Source organism: Dromaius novaehollandiae, chromosome 10 (assembly GCF_036370855.1).
Source record: "Dromaius novaehollandiae isolate bDroNov1 chromosome 10, bDroNov1.hap1, whole genome shotgun sequence".
Lineage (NCBI taxonomy): Eukaryota > Metazoa > Chordata > Aves > Casuariiformes > Dromaiidae > Dromaius > Dromaius novaehollandiae.
In genome coordinates, this window is record NC_088107.1 from 17,783,337 (window position 1) to 17,803,679 (window position 20,343).

The 20,343-nt window shown below is 39.3% G+C and overlaps 1 protein-coding gene across 3 annotated transcripts in view; it reads right to left on the bottom strand.

Moving 5' to 3' along the window:
• THSD4 (thrombospondin type 1 domain containing 4) overlaps positions 1-20,343 on the bottom strand; it is a 448,823-nt gene that overhangs the window by 320,299 nt on the left and 108,181 nt on the right. For all 3 annotated transcript variants that reach the window (XM_064517464.1, XM_064517462.1, XM_064517465.1), the window contains one exon: positions 18,192-18,621. In XM_064517464.1, the coding sequence (XP_064373534.1) occupies positions 18,192-18,621 (430 nt within the window). The remainder of the gene's footprint in view (positions 1-18,191; positions 18,622-20,343) is intronic.

Sequence of the window (20,343 nt, forward strand, 5' to 3'; positions counted from 1 at the left end):
TTTTCTATTGATCATCTACTTTGATTTATTCCCCGAGAGTACAGTCGGTTTTTAGGTTCTTCTTTAATTATTATTTCTATCACAACTACTTATAGCTTGACTACAAAACCCTTCAAGGACAGCGATTAGCATCTGTGATTCAAAAGGAGCCAATGCCAAAGAAAGCTATTTACATTTGCTAAAGGTTGCACCTTACCCAGCTGGTCCTTTGCGTCTCACCCTCGCGTGGGGCCGGGCCGCGCTGAAGGGAGGCAGGGGACAGGGCGGGGGGCTGCCGACACCCCCGGCGCGGGCTGTGTCCCCCGGCGCGGGCCTTGCGCACGCCTCCGCTGCGCTGCCCTCCCGCAGCCCGCCTGCCGGGACAGAGCGGGGGCTGCTGCCGACAGAGGCCCGACACCCCTCCTGGATCTCTGCCAAACTAATACAAATATCACTTTAAAAAGCAGGCATGCTTACAGATGAACGCCGTTCCTGTGGTTAAGCCACAGGACTAGGATTTGAAATACCTGGATCTGTCCCCAGCTCTTCCCGAGGCTCCCGCTGTGACCCTCGTCGAAGCATCTAACCTCACTGGGCAAGGCCCCCGGCTCCCCCTCGGGCACGAGGGCACCAGCAGCCGGCTGCCCGAGGGGGATCCGAAGACAGAATTTTTGAAAAAAAAACATTGACTTTGTTTCTTTTTTGTTGTTGTTGTTAACAACAGATCTTGAATTCCTCCCCCCCCCCAAAAAAACCCCCCATCCTTCTGTTTTGTGATCACTGGGGTAGTTCATTACAGTCTTTCACAGAGGTTTTGATATAAAAGCAGAATGACTTCTTTAAATGTTTATCAAAAAAAATTCTTTTTTTAAAACCAGCTATGTGGAGACCAGACGAACAAAACTATACTTTACACGTACTAAGAAAACTCTCAGATTGTGTAGAGCCACACACAAATTATCTATAAAACTGTATCTTCTGGTGGGAGACTCTTCTTCTATTCTTTCAACCGTACACTATAAAATTAGGAACAGAATCTATACCCCATAATTATGTATGTTTTTAGATGATGTCTCGTACTTAGAATACGCTGGCAGAAAAAAGCAATGCTGTGAATTAGTCATGCCGGGCATTATTCAGCAAAGGACCTTAAAAGTGCTACTAGACATGTCACACAACGCAAGAGGCTTTCGGAGCTCCTGCTGCCTCGGTTTGCTGCGGCTATTTCAATGACGCTGAGGTCTCAGCCAGCTCTTCTTCTTGTGCTTCCACGACATGAAATCACAACGGCAGCAGCACAGCACTTGAGGCAGGCAGTGTTTAAGATGAAATATTTCAGGAGTGTCCATTTGTCTTTGGGGATCTCAGGCTGAATTTCCTGAAACGCACCATGTCCGCAACGGACTCAAACTTAGCATTTCTGAAACAGTAGCCTTATTTATGCCTAAATTTCATCTGCAAGGTATGGATATGAAAGTCAAGCATTCTAAGATACAGCGACACACAATACTTCTCTGTCATGTACCATTACTGTTTTCTTAAAACTAACTGCTAGTATAGCTAAGATTGTAAAACAAACTGCCCTATTTGCTTTTTAACTTATAGAAACCACTTGAAAAAGAATTAACAGTTCTTTGACTCCTCAGTTAAGTCATGAAGTGTTGGCAAAACGCCAGAAAATTATCACTCTCTCAGCTGATCTATACTTGCACCGGATGCATGCCTGCCATTAGCAAAGTTGTTTCAAAGATGCACTTGGATAATGCACTTCTGGAAAAGCATATATGGGTCATTTTGATACTGAAACTGCCTCTAAAGGCATTTAAAACATTGACAAAATTTTGGCACTGTTTCATTCTTATGACCTACAGTAACTGGCAAACTCTTTTTCCAATGCTCCATAATCTTTCTGGATTCTCCAGGCTAAAGTGTAGTTCATAATTAATATTTTCTATGTGTACATTACAATATATTAAATTAAGTCTAAGTAATTTAGTTATACTCCATTTGTCTAAAGGCTCATTTCATTTCTGCAGTGATACTATAATCTTATTAATCCTTTTACATTCCAAAAGATAAACAAAACTCCAGAGAAAAATAAGTAAAATACTCATTTCCGAAAGAGTAATCTGAAGCTCCTTCTTTCATTTTGAGAACACCACCTCTTAAAAGTGGAATTTCCTTGCAATATGCACACCACATGAACGCCGATTCTTTACCTAACAATCCACCACGTCTGCAGGGAACTTCTTCCCTGACGTGCTTGTGCCCTGCTCTTCCTGAAGTCTATGCAACTTCCACGTCCATGTCTGAAAGCAGAATTCAGCCCTCAAAAATTAAATTTCTCAGGTAAGGAACTTCTCTCTGTATTGCCAATGATCGTGCACACCAATTACAGTGTTACTTGAATTCAACACACCAGCTTTCATCTAGCTCAACACACACTGAAAGCCAGCAACATATCCTTTTAAAAAACTCATTTTTATTCCTCCAACAGTTTTAATTTTTAAAAATAAAAACTGAACATTAACACAATTGTCTGCCAACTAGAAAAAGAATTAAGGCATATTAAATGTGTCTAAAAGTCTTTGGCTCAAAATATCAGATTTTTTAATTAAAATGGAATTGATGCTTTTGAAAAACAAAAATAGGCAACAAACTTTAAAATGCAAAATTTTAAAAATTATACAAATAACAGCTATTCAATAAAAATATTGCTAGTCAGCTCTAATTACAGTCCGTGACCCCAGACAGTACACTATAAATGTCTGGCTTGATATGGAATGAAAATTAACATCTGTGAATGCAGTGGTATCTGGACACATTTAGGAGGAAGGACCAGCTGTATTGCCTGAATCTCAGCGCTGCCTCAAGCGATGAATTTGCGCCTACATGTCTATTGCAGTGGAGATGCTTAAACCTAGTTATGGCAATTGTCAAACTACTAACTTTATGAAGCACAGAGAGATGTTGCAACAAGGCAGAGCCTAGCAGAGCACGTCATACAAGGTACCAGCCACCTTTTGCTTCTCCCTTGCTGCTCTATGTCAGAGATGGGAAAGGCCCGAGATGTGCGCACGGGATAAAATCACTGCACCTCTGCCCAAACTCCATCCAGCTGGAGGCAGCTCGTGCGAGGGAGCTGGTGCAGCAGAGCTGAACGCAGGGTGCCCACCCTCACCAAGGTGCATGCTGCCTCCCGCTGCTGCAAGCTAGGAAACTGCTCTTACCTCACTCTTTCATGTGATGTCTTTCAGGTGTAAGAAACCAAGGAACCTCTGCCCAATTGATGAGACATGTGCAACTGAGGGGCCTATGTTGGAAAGGATTTGAAGTCCTGCTTCACAAAACCTCCCCAGTTCCAAATATTAACTCAATACCAGTCCATTCATTTAGACATTTCCACAATACTTCCTTCATTTTTCTTATTCAGCCAAAACTGTTCTCCAGATTCATCTGAGCCAGCACATGAGCCAGCACCAAACTCACATTTTTCAGTGAAGAAATTTTTGCAGGAAATATTACTTCAGGCTGAAAACAGGATGGTTCCCCAACACTTCGTGCTGCAGCGGTTATTCTCCATTTGTTTACATGACCATGCAGCATTGAATCAAAATCCCAGCTGAAATCTAGCTAGTCTCAAACAACTGCAGTGGGCTTATCCATCAAATTCCTGCACATAGCCAAAATGTCTACAGATTTTCTTTGGCATCACCTCCTGTTTAATCCACCAGGTCCACACATTCACAGTCCTGCTTTTTATATATATTGCAATACCTTATTTGATACAGAAGCCAAATTAGGAAGTTTCTATTTTTGAAAGGTCTCGTCTTCCTTTTTGAAAACATCCCTACATAACTTATATTTGACACTGAAATCACTTCTTCCAGTTCCAAACATATATAGTTTGCATGTTCCTAGAGGTTCAACAACTGCCTTTGCGAATACTTCTAAAAACCACTGAGTGCATCTCATCCTGCCGTGCTGACGTACATATGTTTAGTTTTACCAGGTAATTCCTTCACCACTGCTTTGTCGTTAACTTATCTTTCCTTTTCTTTCTCCATCTGCCAATTCCATTAAGTTTTTTTGCATTCTTTCTACCTAAAATACAATTAACAGAACATGACTGTTGGATGCATGAACACAGTACGGCTAATGGCTATAGTGAATGAATGACTCCAGCATTTTTAGGAGTGCAGCTGGAACTTAAAACTTTTTTCCATTACTGATTTCGGCTTTGCATAACAGAAAAGTTCTCTGAAAATACCTAGAAAGTCTTTGAAGTGTTATCTGAACCTAGTCTTTACTAACTTTGCAATGTATCAGACATTAATGCAGATAATACATTAATGCAGATAATACATTAATGCAGATAATACATTAATGCATAATGCAGCAACCGTGTCTATTAGTGCTTTACCATTTTTCCTACCTTCAATAGCACTTTACAGCTTAAAACACTATGTCTGATAATGGGAAAGAAAGCTCAACCAAACAGGTGGAAAAATAAGTATTTTTGCTTAATTTACAGGTTTGGGGGGGGTCTTTACTTCTCACTGACAAATCCATCTGATTAGACTGAAACAACTGATTTTATTTTAGATTTTCAAGAACTTAGAAAGGATTCAAGTTCAGCTTCAGTTTTAAATAAAATTAATTTTAGCCACTCATCCACCCCACATAAAGTATCCATACTGATCTAACGTGCATGCCAGGAAATGCTTGGCATCACAGGCTTAGAAGGGGCTCACCAAAGAGCTGTGGTAGGAAAATTAGTAGTACAGTTCCTAGCTTGCACCTAGCATCTCCATTTTAAGGAAATCAAATTTCTGACTATTGCTAAAGTTTTACAAATGTTATTCCAAAAAAATAAAAATAAATTGAGAAACAAAAACTGGTTTCTACAACATCTATGTTTAATAATTAGAAAATGGGGACGGAAGGGAGAAAAAAAAAGAAAGGAAAAAAGAAAGACTATGCTGGAACAGAACATCATCTGGTGTAAAGCGATACTCAAGTATGCTATCAAAGTCAGAGCTACGCCTATTCACACCTGCCAATGATCAAGCCTGCTGACTGCTGCTAGACTTTCTTTGATGCAGTGAAAGACCAGATGACTATCACCTCATTCCAAAGCATTTTTTCAAAAAGTAGTTATTATTTTACATCATCCCAAATTTATTTTAGTGCTCAATTCCCTGAGTGAAGAGGTGCTTCAGCATTGAGACTGGAGTGCGCACAGAATACTCTTTAGATGAACCCAATCAAGCATCAAAAACTTGGCATTTGCAACAAAAATCTTAACTGCATTGCACAATGGCTACTCTCGGGCTCAACAGTGGTATCATCTTTCTATACAAATATGCTGCATAAAAAAAAATCCAGCAAATACGAGAATCGTTCCATTCAAACATCTATATTTAGAAATTCTATATAATGCTCATGGTGCTTAAACTGCACACTACTGCCTCATTTAACGGGAAGTCAATGAAAAGTTATTTCCATTTGCCAAAAGCTGGCTTAGAGTCTAAAGAATGCCTCAACAGGGGAGCGTTCAGCCTTGCTGCTGATTCAGGGTCTCATCTGTCTGCATTCTTCCAATATATCATAGAAACAGGGCACACTTCAGTAGTCCTCACCAGAAAATGAGAGATTTATGTCCCTAGAATAGTTGCTTTAATATAATAGCCAAATAATAACAATAATAGCTAAAAACAACCCTGCTCTGACAGAATTTTTATAAAAATAGGATTCTCTATACTAGAAAAATTGGTCACTCCAAAATCCTTGTAAAAAGGTACCGACATCAGCTTTGAAAGACCTTGAGCCAAACCCTTATTTGATGAAAATCAGAGTTAGAGAAGGCAGAGTTGATATATTTCATCCCTATAGTTTACGGAAAATTATGCCGATTTAACATAACCTATAATAGAATTTCTGGCAATATTTTATTTCATTTTTAAAGACCATTGTTCTTAGAATAGCCTCTTTTTTTCTGGGGTACAGCCTATATGTTGGGTAGGTTTCATTATTTTATTCTTTTATTCTACCAGCATCACAACTGTGTGGGAATAATCCTCTAGTAGAGCTTTCTATATGGAATATAGAAAACAGAAATATATGGCAATTCAATTGTATGCATTCCATTTAACTGACTGGCCTCTGTGAGGGAGGAGGGACTCTCTGAATAGATCCAGCAGCAGGGCTAAAGCTTCCGGGGAGTTTCTGATTTATCCTACCACCATATTCCAAGTTTTAATTAAAAATTATTATTATGGCAAATAAGCACAGTATTATTAGTGGGGGATCCCTACTTCAGCGGAAGACTGGGCAACAGAAATATAGGAATGAAAAAAGTCTTGTTCCTGTGTAATTGTACAGAACAGTAAAAAGGGGGAAAATAGACAAATTCACAGCTACAAGAGAATTGTTTCCAAGCAGAATGTTTATGCAGCGTTACGTGAGGCACAAATGTACAGTTCCTGAGTCTAGAGTGAATTCTGGTCAATCTGTTGTGAGCACGCATTTTGTTCTAAAAGGGAGCAAGTACTACTGACCATGAATTAGAAACAAAATTTTTAAAAAGACGCTCCGTGGACCTAAATATGGAACACGTCTCCCACACAACGTGAACAGTTGCAGAGCACCATAACTGCAGCTTACACCTGGCTCCTGCAACCTCTTGGTCATTTCTTTGCAGAAATTACAGCACTATTCATATTTTGGAGCTCGTTTCCATCAGAAATCACATTCACAAACAGTTTTTGATACAACACATGCTCAGCTTCTGCAATATATCTTTTCTTCCTAGGGAATACTTCTTTAAAAAAAGCACATTAAACTAACAAGCAGATACATTTATCAGATTTCATAATGCCCTGGTATAGCTACAGCTTGTAGCACTGTCTATTTACTTAGGAGTTTGTCAAACTTTAACCATTCAGGCTAAAATCTCCCCCTCTTGGTGTCTGTCTTAACATCATTTTTGACAAAAGTATTTCCTCCAAGAATAAGTCTAAAGAAAGATAAGAGGGGAGGAGTGTTTTATTTTTTTTCCATGCTTCAAATATTCTGATCTTTTTTTAAACCCCCAAAATGTAAGCACCTATCTCCTTTTAATGAGTGAACTGAAGTCAGCAAGGAAAGTGTTTTCTGTCAAGAATGCATCTTTTGCGTTTTGTATGGAAATCTATCCAAATATAGCCAAGCCACAAGCTTTTGAAAAATTACTGATAAAAGTACTTTGCATATGTTCAGTAAAACCTTGTTAAGGTTTTGCAGCTAAACTACTGGAACAATTTGTTTACAAGAAGTCTGTCTCAAATCTGAGGCTAAAAGAAAGGTAAGTTTTCCGGCAATAATTGGTATGTGCTCTTGAGGTCTGCAACAGGGACAGGCCCTAGAAATGAAACCAGGACATCTGTCTTCTGTTTGCCGGCTCCCGAGAAGTCTGGATGAGCAAGTCTGCTGATGAAGGTACTGAGAAGCAAGTGAAACTGGAGGCAGAGAGGACAGGGAACTTGGGCAGGAGGAGGGGGGACTGGAGGTGGAAGAAATGGAAGAAGAGATGGAAATACTAGAGAAGGCACTAAGAGAGTGAGCAGTGTAGCTGAGCAAGAAAACACGAAGGGAGAGCTTCTGCTAGAAGGCAAGGGAGCAGAGACGTACGTGGAGGAAGGGCAGAAACACCTGTGGTGAACAAAACCTATTAAAACCACAGCAAAGCATTTCCATTCCCCTGCAGTTTGAGTAGAGGGTGAATTCCTCCTACTGGTTAGTCCATTGCCTCAGTTGCAACAGCCTAATGAGTCATGTGAATACTGATATATCACATGATGGGATTCAGGTCTTGAAGGCTTTTTGTTTTGTTTTAAAACTAGAATGTCATATACAGCAAGTCAAAGGACATTAAAAGAATGCTTAACCTAAACTCAGAAGACATGAGAACTGAGATTTTGCATGCAATTACTATTTAATTTGGCTCCTTGCGACTAGGAGGTCCATTCTCAATTGTATGATTGCATTTTTTCTCTCCATATGACCTATGACTCATTCGGTCTGCAGGACAGACTTACTCTGGGGATGAATCAGGAATGTTTAGTGAGAAGACTGTTATTTACATAATCTCTGTCTCATTTACTGCAGAAGCTAGTAGGAATGCACTGGATGTACAGAATGAAGAACAGGAAGGATGGCCTGGTTTCTGGGACTGGACACTATACCAGTTTGGGGAGGAAAAAAAATCATGTATGGTGCAATTAATTTAATCCAATCCTTTCTCAGCTCATGAATAACTGTGTGCTTTCCATTTTGGGTGTCTGACTGAAAACCTCTGGATCCAATTTGCAGATGAGCTGCCAACTCGTAATTACAGTTTTGGTCAATGTAAATTTTGCTTTGGCTATTGTCAAATAATAAATATGATATTAAACATTGTAAAAACACCAATTCCAGTCACTCAACACTGGGCACTGAAATTATTGAATACTTCTTTTATTCTTTTAAACCTCATTCTTCCATATCTGAGCTCCCTTTCTTACAGCAGGAATTACACCCTGCCATTGCACAGCAACTTTGTGAAGGTTAAATCAAACACTACAATGATAATATCAATGAATGGTCCCTACAGAAGTTATTTTTCCTCATCTTCAGCAATGCTCAATTTTAAGGCAGGGAGCCATAGAATGAGTAAAAGAGAGTCATAGTAACTGAGTAACATTGAGTAGTGTATCACTAATAAATGACTTGCTGTTTTATGCAGGGACCCTGGGGTAAAATAATATATGATTAGGCAATGAAATAATTTTCATAACACACAAGAGTTACCATAAGATTGTCCATAAACCCCTAGTTTTCTGAAATTTCTAAGCCTTTCCAGGTTTGGCTTTGTCACCTTCAAGGTGTCCTTTTGATATTTCACTGATCAAAGTAAAACTGTGCACCATCACAGAAAATTGTCATCAAAAAGTGACCCAAAGGTCTCCAAGCAGCAGGTCAAGATACTTAGTACGCTTGCTATCTTTAGCAGATGATAATGCAAATGACAGAAACACAGAAGAAAACAGTATCTTGCTTGGCTGAGAAGTTATTGCAAGTTGATGTTGAAGACAGAAGAGAGTTGGCCAGCAGCAGCAGGGGACGTTTCCCTGGCTTCCTTCCCCCCAACGAACCTTGCTAACGCTGCACAGACACGGCTATGGCTTGCCCAGTCCATTAGCACTCTTTCCTCAAAAATCCTCAGAAATACAGGATTGGCTTTCCCACAGCTGGAAGTCAAAAATAAAAAGATCAACAGCATTCCCAACCAGTCCGCAGAAAAAAACTCTCTTAGTGACTACACTTGCAATGTGTTGCACTCAGAGGCGTTATTTCTGGACAAACACACAGCACACTTGGCTGACACACTAGCAAAGCAGAGACAAAGCACCACAGCCTTTTTTCTCCCCCCACCCCCCTCAATTTCACCACTACTGTAGTTATTTCTGGGTTTTGCACTGTTGTGTAGGCAGCTGGCTCTTAACGTGTCCTGTGAGAAGGCCTTACCGAGCTGTTCTGGTCACCCCAGAGCACGGAGTGCCAGCTTCCGACCTCCGGCCCTTCTGGAGGAGAGGCTTTGGGCTGCCATCCTTCAACGCAACTCTTCCTTGCCTAACCAAGGAAACATCTCTTTGCTAGTGGCAATCTTACAGTTATATTTCTTAACTTTCGGCATGTTTTGACCATTTGCAGTTCACGGGTTCCAAGACCTGCTTAAAAACAGCAGAAATCGAAACTAAAAACTCCAGCAACAGTATTGCTAGCAGATCATCTTCTTCTGTAGTACTCTTAGCTTAATTTTGGCAGCTTCTCCTGTACTTCGTACTTCCTCCACTCAGAGAGGGAGGACTGGGAGTGTACTGGTGGGTACCTGTGCTGCAAGATCCTGCAGTAGCGTAATTCATATTATTTTCTTGCTAGCTGGTTTGCAAACACACCTGAGACTTGTTCATTGTTATCAGCAATACTGGACTAATATACTAAAAGAGCCAGGAAAAAATTACTCCTTTCATGTATACACATGGTGACATATGACAGGAGGTGTTTTCTATCCCTCTAATTAATGGGAATATTTACCAAATGTCCATAAAAGCTTAATTTAAAAAAAAAAAAAAAGGTTATGTGTAAATTAATTCAAGGGATTTCCCTTGAACAAAGTTGCCAGACATCTGCAGCCTCCTCTACTCCTAAAACCTGGATGCAATTAAACTAACATATGAATAAAAAGCAAATTTCTTGTTCAAATTACAGTATTATTGAATAATCATCCACCAGAAATTTGGACAAAGACTTCTGTCAATATGAATTGACAAAAAGAAACAAAGACAAGCTGGAATGTTCTAAAATAGCTCCCACAACACTTGCATATATTGATAAATGAAAACTACTCAAATTAACAGTACACTTAAACACATCTACAAATACGTCAGGAATGCAATAACCTGATATCTAATCTTTAGATAGTTGAAATTCTGAATTTGCAATTTTTTTTCATTACTTAGTTTCCTCTTTAGAGCTTAATATAGATATTATTTTTGAATAATAACGAGGCTATGCATCTAAATCATTCTGCAGTCATGTTTTACTGTGGAAAAAATTTTGATTTGCTTCAACAAGCAACAGAATGAAGTTTCTGAATCACTACCACAACACTTTCAAGTGCTAACACTGCTACTCAAAACTGATGAAGTGATCAGATACTGTGAATGTTTTTCCTTCTTCCTCTCTTCTGTGACATATGAATTCCATTTACATTCTTTAAGAAGAAAAAGGTAACTCCTCAGACATTTCCAATGACTAAATCAAACCTACCACACATAGTTGGCTGAGAAATTAGGAAAGAAGTCTTTGGGGCATTTGATTTGCATTTTGTTTTTGATTCTCTCAGATTCCTAATGTTTTTATATCGCATTTTTCCTAGACACAAACGAGGATCTGAATCTTCAGCTATTCACAGACACAAATTCAGCCTCACCCAGCTTCAACCAGTATGCAAGCTTTTCAAACCTCACCATGCAACTAATTTAACAGACTCAGAACTTCATAATAAACCTCACTGAAAAAAATACAGCTCAATGCTTACTGCAGGAACACAACATACTGAAGTACTAGCGGTAATTATACCTCTGATTGAGTAAAAACCAGGAAAATATATATTGTGAGGCTGAGTGCCTCTGTGAATTTCAGCCACCAGTGATTAAGCTAAAGCACAAATGCACCAACTGCTTTCTGACAAGAGCTCTGTACTGAACATCCATTATCTGCCAACTAGCTGAAGACAGTATAGCGGTTTTGAGAACGGCTTACTCCATGCCATCAGTACTTGTAAAGACTTTTCTAAAAACAAAACAGAGCCTAAGCGTGCCCAAACTTCCCCCTCCCCCTTCCCATTTCCTAGAACAGCAAAGCTGGTCCACACAGGTGCTGGCACTGCAACAGCACAGAGCGACCCAGGCTGCAGAGATGCTTTCGGAGATCGCTCCGTTGCAGTGTTACGCATTGGTACAAGCTTCGTGCGCAAACGAGGTATTTTTCAAGCTTGCCAAGGGTTTCAGTTGTGGCTCTATTAATTAAGTGCTCCCTTAAACACAATATATATCACTAGGATACGACAGTTTTTGTGGACTTCGTGAGGCATTGGGAAGAAATATAATTTCTAATCATAAAGTTTTTGGAGACTCGGTGTCACATTCAGAATAAATTTGTCCTTCAGAAAAAATCATAGCTTAGCATAGATATATTCACATAACTTATAGGAATTAGAAATCCTCCTTCTTTGCTAATTCAAGTAATACATTACACTACATGAAAACTGAAGATGAAGCATTACATTTTTAAAGCAACTGTCTTTTCTCGCTTTAATCCAGGCCAACACATCTTAGTCCCAATGGTGTTTTAATTTCAAATACCAAATTCTAAAATGCTCTCTAGAGAGAATTATAAAGCTCTCTGAAAAACATTATTACTCCTTAAGCATCCAAATTACACCACGCATAGAGCAGTAAATGCAATGTGGCTTATAAACATTTAGAGCAAAAAATCTATAATTGAAAAGTCCTCCATTTCCAAAATCACTGCGGAGCAGGTAGAGCTCTCAAACTACCTGATATTCTTCTGCCAAAAATAAAACAGATTCTGTACGTTGAATTCCAACTGCTTTCAACACTATGTCAGTGAAATATTTTCAGACATGGAATACGAACGAGATGTCCGACTTTCGCATCATGTCCTAGAATAGTGTAGCCAACTTAAAAGAAATTCACAGAAGGAGCCTGAATGGAGCAGTCTGAGGAAGCACTAAAGGAGCTAAATGTATATGAATTGGCTCTTACATTAGAATATAAAACTGTCTACAGGGTATAAAACATCAAGAGGAGACAAGAGAATTCCTTAAGATTCCTAAATAGGAGCAGTAGCATGAAATACAAGAAAAATGGAAAATTTAGGTTCAACATCACAAAGAGCACTTGGACATTTTAATAGGAGGAGGGATTTTGATGTGGGGAGAACTCTAACCATGGTACATTATCCTGACTACAGTCAGGATGGCATGAGTTACTTCATGTTTAACGTCAACTTACGTGTGACATTTGCTTCAAACAGGAGTACTATTGCCTATGGGTTAAACATAAATGCATTCAGCAGAGGAACTTGCTACAGAATTTCCAAACAAACAGGAGGAATCCCATGCCACCTTTCATAATATTTCAGTGGAAAACATGGTGTAGAAGAGGCTCACTCTAAAATAGGAGTATGTCATGAGAAGCCTCAAACATAATTAAGTTCTTTCTGCATGGCACGAGGCAGAATTAAGATGGTTTGACTGACTAATGGCAATGCTGGCATATTATGAACATTTTACTAGGTTAATAATTTGTGTACAACAGCTGACTGTGTTTTGTTATTTCCAGAAGCATAGAGTACACTTACAGAAAAAACAAACAAACTGAGAAAGCTTTTAAAGTTTCCTCAAAGCATTTTTCCTAATTTTAAGACAGCCAGCTTCCAAAAATTTTATGTTCTAATAAGAATTTCATAATACAAGATGTTTTCTAACCAGTGTTCTCTGCCACTAGGTGCAGAGATGCTGAGGAAAAACTGTGGTCCAAGAGCTTCAAAGATGTCTCTGTTATTCTTCTGCATATATGGAACAACTGATGAAATTATGTAGAACATCTAACAAGCGGTATTTCTGCCGGTGTCCAGTAAATTAAGTTTGTATTAGTGACAAAGCATTCTTAATTGATATTTATGAAATTCTGCTGCAAAAATCAAAACAGTCATAGAAATCTCAGTACAACCCAAAGTAATGTAAACTTGCATAAGCTTTTAATAAGCTTCCTATAAACCTACAGAACATCAGACTACTAAATGCACACACAATCCCACAGTGTTTGAAGGGAAAATTCCTCACGTAAAGTAAAGGTTAAATTTCCTCAGGAAGAGATATATCATCATAACCCCACTTTGCCATTTACGCCAAACACCTACTCCATACAAATCTCAAAAATAATATAAATAAACCACACAGTAGCTCTTTGGGAATAAGAAGGAGCTTTTTGAGTAAAAAAGGTTCTTTTAAAATAGGTAGGCATAGATTTGCCCTTATCTCAGTCTTTGAGCATCCCAACTACATAAAGAATACGTGTTCTTACAGCATCCCACATCACTTGTGAATAGACCTGTGTGGAAACTGCATTTTTCCGTTCCATACAAAATTACACATTTCCACTCACACCTTTGTTATAAACTGAAACACTGGAAATGTTTCATTTCCTACATAATGGAAAACTTCAAAAACTCGTGGGCAGAATGCCAGCAAGCTGGTGAAACAGCTCAAGCCTCCAGACACCCAGGGAGCCTGCCAACGTGGCCTGTGTACCTATGTGGTTAGGCAACAGTCAGGCACATCAGTTTTTAAGGGACTTAATGCATTCCTGCAGAATATTTCAATTCTATTTGATAGGATTCTCTATCCAAAAAAGTCTTCCACTGGAAAAGTTTCAACTCACACCAGTCAAAATTAGCATCATCATCACTAATGCTCTTTAGGTAATGCAATATATTAATTTATCCCATCATGGTAGAGCTGGGGATTGGCCCTTGGCCTCTTACATTCCACCTCAGCTCTTCAGCCTTAAGACCACTCTCCATATCCAAAATTATCTTTTCAGGTCTTTGCCTTCTCTACTCAGGTGTCATTCTGATGCTCTCTGCACACAAGAGTACAGATCCAAGTAGAGCCCTCTTATTTGGAAACAAGAGCTGGATTTTTTTTATAGGTGCGCTACCAGAATAATGTTAATATGCATGTCTGAAGTTTTCTGATCCTAACTAGATACCTCTCCAAAACATAAGTGACTTCTTGCTAAGTAGCAATTACATAAAATATTGGGAAGGGCAGCATAATCTAATTGGAGACATGCTGATAATCCATATGAACTAATGGGCAAGCTAGCAACTACGAATGGAACTGGACCGGCCTTGCAAAATTTCATTCATAAACATTTTGCTGAGCTCCTAGCAATTAGTCTTTCATGTTTCAGCTTGGTTTCTGCAAACACATAAACAAAGAACGGTATAAACTTGGTCGAAAGTATACGTCAGTCTGTAGCAAATGGCAATTCCGGTTTTAGTTCCATTTTGTGTTGCTCTTAATGGTGAAACTGAAACATGAACTCCGCTGCCTCTTTTTTCACACTTCTTGCTGTGCTGTAACTGAATCATCTAAATGGTCTCTATTTTATTTTTCAGGTTTATTGACCAAAGCACGTAAGTGGTCATGGCTGCCATGCAATTCCACCCTCAACTGTATTGGTGCAGTTTAGATCGGGGGGGAACTGCAGAACAGGGAGGGGAATGAGCTGTCAGGGTAAGCAGGGCCTTCTGGCCTGCATTTGCCACCAAGGACAGTATATTAAAAGTTAATGTCTTTACTAATAAGCCATAATTTAAATTACATTTGAGAAAAACTAGATTAAACTAGATAAAACTGACTTTAAAGAGGGGCACTCGGCATTACCAGATTTACACTGCAGAGCACGTCGACTCAAGTGCCCAGAACTATGAAAGTTTGCTTGTGAGCACTCCGCTAGCAACCCTCAGCCTGAAGCTAATTTATAAATGTATTCACACACATTCAGACACTCATGGAGAGCTAGCAAACTGGCAACAATTGAGAGCAGTGATAACAGCAAACGTTCAGCAAATGCTTTCATTTGAGTTGTTTCCTTTGTTCCAGTGACAAACAACGCAAACAAGTTTGCATTCGAACTCTACTTCATTCACAAGCCCATATAATTCTCTTTGCTTCAATGCAGGGGGACAAGGAGGGGAAAGTAGTAAAGACTTACTCATCACTCACTATTTTGGAGGAATACAGACTAAAGTTTTGGGAGTATTATTGTACTAAGAATAGTGTATGGTTTCAGTAAGCGATGTATGCAGTCAGTGCTGCTTGCATGTAAAGGACAGACATTTACTGCTTGTTTCATGCTTAAAAAGGTGACAGACAGTTGTATATTCTGAGGACAGCATGTGCAAAGCATATATGCAAGGTGCTGAAGAGGGGAAGCCACTTATACAATGAGAAAATCAGTTTAACAACCTGCAAAAACACCTGAACAAATACAAGCACTTCCGAGGTTCTCGCTAACCAAAACCTGCAAGTTTAACTTTTATGAATCAGGCTGTCAGTCATGTAAAATGAGTTCAGCTATTAATGAAAAAAAATAAATGCACAATGATGAGGAAATGAGCTAATGGATCAAGGCAGATTCACTTAATTTGTTATTAACTAACTGCCCTTAGTAGAAACTATAGAGGGAGTGGCCAAACACCAGGATAACAGTTAACAGAATCTTCCCTCTTGATAAATTAGATTTTTGTTTTGTATGTTTCAGAAAGAATAAGAAAAAGAGAAGAAGAAAGAAAAAGATATTGTTCTTTGCATGCTGAAAAGGTCTTTGGTGTGTGTTACTGTTGATAAAAAATAAATTAAAGCCCACGTGCAGAAGTGTTTAATTGGGAAGAACAAGCAAACAAAGTGAAATACTATCAGCCTTGTTTTGCGCTCATCCTGGCCTTTATGCCTATAAATGTTCTTAGCCACTTTTTAAGTACATTAATTACCACATTCTAGGGAGAAAATAACCCTGAACACCAATCACAGCTTCTCCCTGGCTAACAGAAATTTTATTAAAGAACATCCCCATGCAGAGTTCCATGTCTAGGAGGAGCTACATCAATTTTCCCTTCTTATTAAATACCTCACATAACATTAATAATGATTTCTTTTTAACTCTATTGATACATGCAACCTCAGCAAAGATGCAACAGAATGCTCACCTATTTTTTCTCTTCTGCTTCACTCCTGTTCCTATACTGCCAACAAAAAATGTGAGGATGGCCAGACCACTCACCATACTGACCTGCATGTCCTGCCACTGTCTAACTCACAAGTTCACAGCCCTCTTCTCTCCATCCCACTTGTCATTTTCACCGAGTTTCATCTATACACTTTTCTTCTCCATCATCTAAGCCAGCTGGGATTGTTTCTTTCTTCCACCTCTTTTCTAACTTCCTCACCTCAACTTTCGCTCTGTGAAAAGAAATTTCTTTTGGAAAACCTTGTTGTTACATTTTAGTCAGATGGAACACTGTTCAACTTTTTGCACTGATGTGGTAACAAACAAAATAAAGACAGGGATGAACAGGAGGAAAGCAATGTATGGAAAAGAAACGAGGATCCCAAACAAAGGCTAATCACACAGGAGAAGAGTCCCTTAACAGTATTTCGAAGCAATGCACAAACCGGAATGTTGGATATGCTCATAAAGAAAGATTTATTAGGAAAAACAGAGAGCTCGGGTGTTGTCCACTGGGATGTATGTGTATCACCAGAACACCAATGACGAAATTCAGCACAGACCACATTCCAAATTAGGCACTAAGTTCATTTCCCATTTCCTTCAAAAAAAAAAACAAAAAAAAGAAAAAAACACTTTTTTGTAACAGAGGCTCAAAGCAACTCTTTCATGCTTTCCATTTCAGAAAAATGCACTAAACCTTCCTTGACATTATGTCTTTTCAATGAACTGCTCCAGTCTCAATCCATGGACTTTATTCATAAATAAAGCAAATGTGATAGCCGCTACGCTAAGATGCAAAAAGACGCTCACCTGACTTGGTTAGGTCATATGTTACTTATCCTGATCATATGTTCCACTGTGCAGGCCTCTATTAAATGAAGCAGGATCTCCAACAGGCAGATTAAGACTCACATATGCACCCAGAAATGCGTGGCCTGTTATTTCAAAGTACTGAAACCGCTGTAAAACACCCTGCTCATCATATCCAAATAGGATATTCTTGAAGTCTGCAATATTAAATTAAATTAGTAGCCCAAATAGGATACATAATGAAGAGGTACTTTAGGAAATACTGAAATAACATAGCCAAAAACTGAAAATGTTAGTATCATGGAAATTGTTTATGGGGAGAAGTATTAAAACCTCACTAGCTTCCCACATACAATGGGAAACTGCTCCAGAGCACAAAGCTACATGCAGCCAGGCATTTCTGAATTAAGTAATAACAGTAGTTTCAGTTAAAAATTAAAATATAACAGGTTTTCACTCCAATAAGCTAGGAGACCAAAATCAGAGCATGTAGCTTGGATGCGGATAAAAACAACGTCTGTCACAGAATGCACAGAGCACCATGGAAAGATACAGTAGTGAGCTGAACTACTGGATGCTGGCTCTAAATGCTATTCAGAGCACTGAACATCATACCCAAAAGGACAGCCTTATCTTACAGGACTGAGAAGTAGGAAGCTTTCATAATATAGTCTATTCTGATTCCATTTTTTTATTTCTTACATGGAAAAAACTCACCTTGTCTGTGATTCAGTTTTTCCCTTCATCAAATCATAATCATACATGTTGGTATGTATAGTGACTGCTTAGAATCCTTAAATGTCTGTCATTAGATAACTATAATATTATGTATCTACTTCCAGTATTCTCCCAGACACTTTTAAAAAAAAGTTCACAAAAAATGTTCATAAAATTAATAAAAGAAATGTTTTGGTCCTGGATGACATGAACATCTAGCACACTAGGGAAAGCAAAAGCTGTCCTAAAAATTAAGTATAGAAAGATCAGACTTACATTTGTGTTGCAGAGTTTATATTGCTTGTAGGTGCCAATGCACACAATAGCTGCAGCCCTTTGAGGCTGAGGCTGACCCTGGACCACCTGGCGTGATGAAGACCCATGATGGTTTGAGTCACTATTATGAAACAAACTTTGAGATGCAGGAAATGAAGTTGACTGATAAACTGAGGGTCCTATGACTTGATGTCCAGCCTGAGGTCTACTTTCTTCTTGATAAAGATTCCCATGTTGAAGTGAAGGATTAGCTGCCTGGCTGTAAGTGTTCCCGAGACTTGGACTCTGATGAAATACATTGTTCCTTGATGACTGTCGCTGCCTCCGAAGTTTCTGAGGCTGCTGACCAGTATCAGTTTGCAAAGGTAAAATATATGGCACTTTTCCATATCCATACTTTCCTGGGCCAATAGAATTTCTGTTTCTGCTTCTAAGGACAGAGAGAGAAAGATAAAACAGTTACTTGAACTCATACGTGCAGAAATAGTTAGATACATACATGACTTTTTGTCTAAGTTATTCACTGCAGAGAAAGAGGTACCCAGAAATTTCAATCTATTTAAAAAAAAAAAAATACAAAGCTGTAGTTTTGATTTGTGTATTGGGAATCTCAGATGATGTCAACTGGTTGGACTAAAACCTGGGCCCTCTTTGGCTAAGTTGCATGGGAAGTTAGTTAGTATCTACTAGCCAAGGCGAAGTGTTAGTTATGGAATAAAGTAACAGGGTAGTTCTATTTTGTTTTGTTAATGCCTAGGACTCTCCTTTAAAGTGGAAATTCAGAGAGTCAAAGCTGTATTCCTAAAATTTATAATTATGCTTCTGAGAAGCTTAAGGAAGGGAATGGAATCCCTACTGCAGATCTGGGTAATGACAGAAGAAAAACTGAAGTCAGTATGCACAAAGATCACTAAACAACATCCTGTATCTGTTTAAAAGGCTTCCTGTGCTTCCACTTCATTTGCTACTTAATAAATAAATTAAAAAAAAGAGAGAGAGAGAGACAGAAAAAGGATGAGGAGCATCAAAATACTACTAAAAGACTCCTGGAAAAGATGACAAACAGAAAAAATATTTCTATTATGGTAAACAGTTTATTTTCACTCCTCCTTTAGCTGGCAGAACTATCTAATTTTTTTTTAATACATGAGGTATGCATTAGAGATACATTCAATTAATAAATCATGAGCGTCCAGTTTAGGTTGTTGGGATATAAGCCCACCTTTCACTGCATTCTACTACAACATCATCCAAGAGCCTGATAGCCCCCAGCACTAACCACGTAAGCATCAGGGGTGCTTTCCTGTACACAGATCTCTTTTCCCTTACTCAAGACTCCACATTTTGGGCAATGCGACCCATGTATCAAACCATGTGCCAGAAGTATAGGAAAGTCACAGTTTAAGGAAAAGCTGAGGACGCCAGAGCTGTATTCCTGGAGAGCGTACCTCCCAGGAGATACCCCACCTGCAGTACCTCACCGAGCTTGCTCTCCTGCTTGAGGGCACGTCACACTAAGCACAGCTTTGGAAAACAAGTCACCGATTGCCCACTCATTGGCACCTGGGATTGCAGAAGGGGAAACGGTAGTCGGGCTACTGTGCTGCAAAGGCAAGATCCGAGCACAGGGCTGGGAGAACGACGCAGAGAGAGGCATTCGCTGCTAACAGACAGTAATGGACAAACTCAGCCCCATGACTTGCAGACAGTGGCACAGAATGACGTTGCCTGGTCGGGCGCATGCCCCCCCCGGCACAGCTCCGAGCCGGCAGGGAGCACTCTCATACAGCAGATACTCCCTGGAGGAGGCTTCGAAGCCTTCCACATACCTGCAGCAGCAGAAGGGACCGAGCCCAGAAACTCAGCTCCCACTCAGGAGTAGAAAAATCACAAAATGAAGAAAACCACATTCAGGCCATATCATTCAAGTAGGTTAATCTTGGTATTTTATCTGCAAGCAACAAGTCCATTGCATTTGTTTTCCTTGTCACCCTGTACAGCTCAACATCATATCAGATCTACATTTCTAATGCTGCAGTCTGAAGAAATGGAGTTGGCAAAGAAAATTCTTCCTGCTCAGAGCAATGTGAGTGTGTGAACACAGCTGTTCTTGGGTAACCTTTGCAGCTCAGGAAGGAAGACACCCTTGAAA